This window comes from Monopterus albus, unplaced genomic scaffold (assembly GCF_001952655.1).
Source record: "Monopterus albus unplaced genomic scaffold, M_albus_1.0 scaffold354.1, whole genome shotgun sequence".
NCBI lineage: Eukaryota > Metazoa > Chordata > Actinopteri > Synbranchiformes > Synbranchidae > Monopterus > Monopterus albus.
The window spans coordinates 231815-239548 of NW_018128234.1; the positions used below are offsets into that span (position 1 = coordinate 231815).

A 7734-nucleotide genomic window follows, 5' to 3' on the forward strand; every position below is an offset into this window, starting at 1 on the left:
GATAAAGAGTTCCTGTCTATCATGGATAGAGAGGTCTACCAGGACGAGGAGTGCAGCTGGGTAGCACCCCTTCCGTTTCGCTCACCAAGACCTCATCTTCCCAGCAACAAAGTACAAGCGGCAAAACGCCTGAACACACTCCGTAAAACACTAGAGAGAAAACCAGAAATGAGGAAGCAATTCACTGACTTTATGCAGGGAATGCTGGATAAAGACCAGGCTGAGCTTGCACCACCTCTAGAGGGAGACAGAGAACATTGGTATCTCCCCATGTTTGGAGTTTATCATCCACGAAAACCCGGACAAATAAGAGTTGTGTTCGACTCCAGTGCTGAGCACGAGGGTGTAAGCCTCAACGATGTACTCCTCAGCGGTCCAGACTTGAATAACACCCTGTGTGGAGTCCTCCTGAGGTTTCGTAGAGAGCTTGTCGCCCTAACCGCAGACGTGCAACAAATGTTTTATTGTTTTGTAGTCAGAGAAGACCACAGAGACTATCTCCGCTACCTCTGGTATGAAGACAATGATCTTAGCAAGAAAATAGTAGAGTACAGGATGAAAGTGCATGTGTTCGGGAATGCACCATCACCCGCTGTCGCTATATACTGTATGAGGAAAGCCGCAGAAAAGGGCAAAGCAGAATACGGCGTAGATGCACAACAGTTTGTGGAGAGACAGTTCTATGTTGATGATGGGCTCATCTCATTGCCCACACCTGAGAGAGCAATAGACCTCCTGTCCAGAACCCAGCAGATGCTGGCAGACTCCAATCTAAAGCTACATAAAGTAGCGTCTAACAGCGAATCGGTGATGGAAGCTTTACCCGAGGAAGATCGTGCAAAAGACCTGAAGCATGTGGAACTTGGTGTCGATCCCCTGCCTCTTCAAAGAAGTTTGGGTCTCTTATGGAACCTAGAAACAGATAGTTTTACGTTCAAGGTATCCCACGAAAAGAAACCATACACTCGCAGAGGCGTCTTGTCCACAGTCAATAGCTTATACGATCCTCTGGGTTTCGCTGCACCAGTGATCATGCAAGGGAAAGCGTTAGTACGCGAACTGTCAGCAGGAGAACATGGATGGGACACACCATTTCCACCAGAAAAGGAAGAAAGATGGAACGTCTGGAAAGATTCTCTTACGGCTTTGGAAGATCTGCACATAAAGAGGTGTTACATTTCTGTTTCACTGTCTTCAGTACAGAACACAGAGTTGTGCATTTTCTCAGATGCCTCCACAACAGCAATAGCAGCGGTAGCCTATGTGAGAGCAGTTGACAGTAATGGGAAATGTCATGTCGGTTTTATCATGGGAAAATCCAAACTGGCTCCACGGCCTGCCCACACCGTCCCACGTCTAGAGCTGTGTGCAGCTGTACTAGCCGTCGAACTGTATGAGTTCATAAAATATGAGATAGACACCCATGTTGATGCTGTAAGGTTTTTTACCGATAGTAAGATCGTTCTTGGCTACATCTACAACACCACTAAAAGATTTTACGTATATGTGTCTAACAGAGTGACCCGTATCAGACAGTCCACTCAAGCGAAACAGTGGGCTTATGTCTCCACAGAAGAAAATCCTGCAGACCACGCCACTAGGTTCATGCCAGCAGCACACCTACAGCAATGCAGTTGGCTAACAGGTCCCAGTTTTTTGACTTATGAGAAAACATCTGAGCCCAATACATTCACTCTTATTGAGCCAGAAGTCGACACTGAGATCCGACCTGAGATCATATCCTCAGCCACGTCAATATCAAACACTCAGTTGGGCTCACAACGCTTTGAAAGGTTTTCAAACTGGAGTAAACTCCGCAATGCTGTAGCCAAACTCGTTCACACTGCTGCATCTTGGAAGCAAGATCATGGAACTGCCAAAAGAAGAGGATGGAGTCTCTTCAAAGATATGCCTACCACAGATCAGCTTGCACGAGCCAAGTGCGTGATAATGCACTCTATTCAGTGTGATCTATTCAAAGCGGAACTTAAGTGCTTCAAGGAAGGCAAAGCGCTTCCCAAACAGAGTCCACTCAAAAGGTTCAACCCCATGGTAGATGAAGACGGTTTGATCCGAGTGGGAGGCCGTATACCTGCTTCGGACCTTCCAAGAGATGAGTGCCACCCTATCATCGTCCCATGCACTCATCACATTGCTACACTCTTAGTGAGGTACTATCATGAACAAGTGGCTCATCAGGGACGTCACATAACAGAGGGTGCAATCCGAGCAGCAGGATATTGGATCATTGGTGGCAAACGTCTGGTTTCTTCCGTCATCTACAAGTGTGTTATCTGTCGTAAAGTACGAGGAAGACTACAGTATCAGAAAATGGCAGACTTACCCGTTGACAGAGTCACCCCAGCGCCTCCTTTCACTAGTGTGGGCCTCGATGTTTTTGGGCCGTGGAATGTTGTGGCACGCCGCACCAGAGGAGGGTGCGCAGAAAGTAAACGGTGGGCGGTGCTGTTCACTTGTATGTGTACCAGGGCCGTACATATCGAGCTGATCGAATCCCTGTCAACTGACAGCTTCATCAATGCTCTCAGAAGGTTTTATGCAGTACGTGGGCCGGCCAAGCTCCTCCGCTCTGACAGAGGAACTAACTTTGTTGGCGCCTGCAAAGAGCTGGGCATCGAAGCTGAGCACTCAACTGTTGAGGCCTACCTCCAGAGCAAAGGATGCACATGGGTGTTCAACCCTCCGCATGCTTCGCATATGGGAGGTTCTTGGGAAAGACTCATCGGTGTCGCTAGACGCATCCTGGATGCCATGCTGGTTCAGTCAATTCACATGCGGCTTACTCATGAAGTCTTGAGCACCCTTATGGCTGAAGTGATGGCCATCATGAATGCAAGACCACTGGTACCTGTGTCTACCGATCCAGATATGCCTACAGTCCTCACACCAGCGATGCTACTTACGCAAAAGATGAGTGCAGTCTCTGCTCCATCTGGGGGCTTCCAAATGGCGGAGTTGCATGGAAAACAATGGAAACAGGTACAGTGTCTTGCGGACACCTTTTGGAAAAGATGGAAGACAGAGTACCTGTCTACTCTTCAGAACCGCAGGAAGTGGACTGAAGAAAGGCCGAACATTACAGTGGGGGACATTGTGCTTATTAAAGACTGCCAAGCCCATAGAAATGTGTGGCCTGTGGGAATAGTTGTCAGGACTCTACCAGACGCTGATGAAACGGATCGCAAAGTAGAGGTCAAAACAGTGAGACCGATCTCAGAGATTGTTGTCCTGCTCTCTGAGTAAGATTAGTGGATGTATAGTGGCATAATAATAATATACCAAGCGGGGAGTGTGCTACCTTTCATTGAAATGTGGTTTTAGTTTTTTTTACATTATGATAGTTTTTTTTTGTAAAGGGATGTGAGTAAGCTGCCACCTTGTGGTCGTTCCATAGGTTTGTTCCTTGCTGAAGTTTCACTTTCGTTTTTGCTATTGAGCTCATGTTAGTTTGCTGTAGGACGGATGTCATCTTCACATTTGAGTTTTGGACATTATTTGCCTTTAAGTAAATACAGTATTATTGATTTAAAGTGTTCTAATATGTAAAATAGACATGTAGACGTTTGTGCGTAAAATAATATTTCCAATTAGTGTCTGGATTGTGTGCGTGTAATAGCGGGGTTCATTTTTGTTTAATTAATGTACTATATTTTTTTGTATTTGTTACAGTTTTAAGAGAAAATCATAACTTGAGAAACGACTAAAAGAATAACAAGAAAAGCAAGCCTTGTTTGAATTTTTTTGTATTCCAAGTTCACGTTAACTGACTGTCTAGTTCTACCGAGTCACGCAGAACGAGGTCAGTACACGTGCTGAATACGTTTCATGAAGGCTAAGCCAGGTTGCATACCAGGCGAGCTGGTGATGCCTCATACAAGAGAGAATATGGAAGGAATAAGGAGCAGCACGGCTAAGTTAAAAATAAAGTTTCAGCTTGGGAATTGCTGCTATAAAAATGCCTTGTATGTCGAAAGCGGAACAAAGTCCGACCTACGTTTCCAAGCGGAACCTCACAGTGTGACATCCGGAGGAAGTAAACAGCTCTAGCAGTGATAGCTTTGTAGATATGTGGGGTTAGTTGAAGACGGTTGTCTTTTTTTTTTATATCGCAGATGTAGATTTAGTTTGTAACAAATCAACAATGTCTTCAGTTCAGTATCTGAGAGAGTTCGTCACCGAGCGACTAACTGCTGCTGCTGAAGAAATATTCGGCGGCTTTGAAAAAATTATCGTCCAGTACGAAGAAGAGATCGATCGTCAGCGCAGACTGCTGGATATCGTTTGGAAACCAGAAGTAAAGCTACACAGAATAGGTCTGTAAAACTCGAAAGATCTTAACGAAACTAATACCGGTGACGCAGCATAATTTAGCTTGTTGTTCAAATTTCTGTTTTTCTGTGACGTGAATTCTTATTCATAAGCTTCTGTATAAAACATAAGGAACATGGATTTGACTATTAACTTTAGATGAACCGCTTTTAATTTAATTTCTAATATTTCTTTATTTTTTTCCTGTGGCATGATTAACGTAAGAACGAGTAAAGCTGCATAGAATAGGTCTGTAAAGCTTGAATGATGGTAATAAGACCAACGGGGAAACATGACTAAGCTTAAATGATGCAAACCAGTCTCCACGATGCCTCTTGTCTGCGTCCTCCACATTAAGAACTGATTTTTGAATAAAGGCGAACTTCCGGTGAGCGTGTTTTCACTTTCATTCACTCACTCAGTCAGTGCGACTCTTGTAAAGGAAGGAATTGATGAAGTCTTTATTAGTTCTGAGGGCAGATTGATATTCGAAGGAAAATGCCTTTTTTCACAGGACTATTTCACATCGGTATAATACTAGATTACTTCAGAATGTGACTCAGAAATTATCAAAATATTCTGATGTAGAATTTCAAAATTACATCTCTCTACAAAGTCATATAAATGCTCTATTAATTAGTTCAGCTTGATAGTAAAAGGAAGTTTCTGTTTTCACAGGACTATTTCACATGAGAATCATAGCAGGCCACCTCAGAGCTTGACTCCAAAATTATCAGAACAATTTGATCCAGAATTTCAAATTTAAGCCCCCTACAATGTCATGCTAGGCGCACCCTTAGAGATAGGGTGAGGAGCTCGGTCACCCGGGAGGAGCTCAGAGTAGAACTGCTGCTCCTCCACATCGAGAGGAGCCAGCTGAGGTGGCTCGGGCATCTGTTTCGGATGCCTCCTGGGCGCCTTCCTAGGGAGGTGTTCCAGGCATGTCCCACCGGGAGGAGGCCCCGGGGAAGACCCAGGACACGCTGGAGGGACTATGTCTCTCGGCTGGCCTGGGAACGCCAAAAAAAACGGAGGAGCTGGAGGAAGTGTCTGGAGAGAGGGAAGTCTGGGCATCTTTGCTTAGACTGCTGCCCCCACGACCCTGTTCCGGATAAGCGGAGGAAAATGGATGGATGGATGGACAATGTCATAAATGCTATGTTAACTATAAGCTCAGATTGATACTAAAATGAGACTTCCTGTTTTCACAGACTAATATTTTCACATTATATAGGATATGGGGTGAACTTTATCAGAAAAACTACCTGTTAGAACAATTTGAACAATTAATATAATGTTTATGTGGCATTTTGAGGGCTTTAATTGTGAAATTCTTCAGTTTTTCCCCTCTTGCATTTTTTGGGATAACCTTCTGAACATGCTACTGTGACCGATTTGAAGTTACAGCATCAATCTTTTAATATATAAATTAATTACAAAACCTACTTTCATTCTGAAGTCTAAAGAGGAAGTTGCTGTTAATTGAATTTATTACCTTGAAACAGCTTGAAAATGACAACATGAACAATGTCCTCTACAGAAACTTTTAAGATAGACTGTAAAAATTCCACCATGAAGCAGGTGAATAAGAAACATTACTTTTGTTTTTTTCCTCATCACATCAGTGACCTGTTACTTCCTTTGTCCCTCCAGAGCTGCCACAGCAACATGTCTGTAAGGAGGAGGACAGAGAAACAGGAGGAACTCTGTAGCAGTCAGGAGGGAGAGCAGCTTGGACTGAAGCAGGAGACTGATCCCTTAATGTTGACTCCTACTTACCACAGTGAAGCAGAACCAACCAATGACCAGCAGCTCCTCTCTCACAGCTCTGCTGTAGCTGAGAGCCAGGATCAGGAAGGAAGCCAGCAAGGAGACTCGGGATCAGTTAGGAATGCAGAGCCAAAGCCAAACAGGAGACATCACAAAGACACAAGTCACAGTAACAGTGCAGACAACTCTCCTCTGTCAGAGACTCACTCTGATCATTGCACAGATAGAAAGTCTTTAAAGTGTTGTGAAACATGTAAGAAAATTTTCAGATGTAAGAGTGAGCTTTTGGTCCACATGAGAGTCCACACAGGTGAGAGGCCGTATGTTTGCAAGACCTGTGGGAAGAGATTCAAACAGTCATCAGCTTTGAATGTTCATTTAAAAATCCACACAGGGGAGAAGCTGTATTCTTGTAAAAGATGTGGGAAGTGTTGCAGGCAACAGCAGGACTTGTCAATCCACATGAGAACCCACACAGGTGAGAGGCCATATGTTTGCAAGACCTGTGGGAAAGGATTCATGCGGTCATTAGCTTTGAATATTCATTTAAGAACACACACAGAGGAGAAACGGTATCTTAGCAAAAACATGTGGGAGCTGTTTCACACACAGGGGTCACTTGTTTGTCCCCATGAGAACCCACACAGGTGAAAAACCATACTCCCGCGGCACTTGTGGGAAAGGAGTTACATGACAACACTCTTGAAAAGCCATATTATTACAAAATGTGGGAGAGCTTTCAGACTTACCTTCCCAAAGCAGCAAAGAAATTAGGACCTCAGTCAAGTGTGGCTTTATTTGGAGGTAACACAGTTACCCTTTTGATTACCCTGAGTGAAATGACTTTCTCCTGTCAGGACAGCAGCTTCTTGTGGATTTTCATAACCTCACCTTCCACCCCAAGAGGTTGCATGCCTGTTTTCCACAGGCTCAAAGAGAAAGTGGAGAGTTTGCTGATCTGGTGAGAATCATATCATATCACATATCAGTGGCAAACAAATGTTCCTGGACATATCACCCTTTGACTTGCTAAAGAAATGGGCCATCAGGACTACTACACACTACACTACACACCTGTTACCAAAGCACCATCTCCCCCTCACTTGAGGCTCCTCTCTGTGCATAGCTGAGACCAGCTAAACTAATCGCCCTCCAGCTTTAATGGCACATGGGTTTAAGTCATAAATTGGCCTTCGGCCAAGATCTACCTCATCACACTATGGACTCGTGGACATTCTGTAATTCTGTATGAATAAATTATACAAGAGTTAATTCATAGTTTTGCGTGTGTAGTGACTGTTTATATGACACTGAGAGAAAACCTGGTCCTGCCTCGCTCACAAGTGAAGATACTCCTTAGTCCTATGTAATGCTCAGAAGTTTATGACTGAATTACACCAGCAAAGGTTTATTATGGACGAGCGGCACTCTCCATAAACTTCACAGGTGCCAAATGTTACAGAGTTATGCTGTGCTTTGTAAGACTGTTGACTGACATGAAGTTACCAATAACACCACAGTAGTTCAGATAATAATTACAGAGAACACTTTCTACCTCCACTAGCTACCAGTTAGCTGAGCTGTAAATCAAGTCTGTATGTCAAGTTATGGTGAGAGAGAAATTGGTCTCATACA

The 7734-nt window shown here is 44.0% G+C and overlaps 1 protein-coding gene across 1 annotated transcript; it reads left to right on the forward strand.

The window, feature by feature from the left end:
• The first annotated feature begins 7 nt into the window (after positions 1-7).
• On the forward strand, positions 8-3264 carry LOC109974923 (uncharacterized). The gene has a single exon (XM_020625377.1). It carries the CDS (start codon positions 22-24, stop codon positions 3262-3264), a length of 3243 nt encoding a protein of 1080 aa, XP_020481033.1. The 5' UTR covers positions 8-21.
• The last annotated feature ends 4470 nt before the right edge of the window (positions 3265-7734 follow it).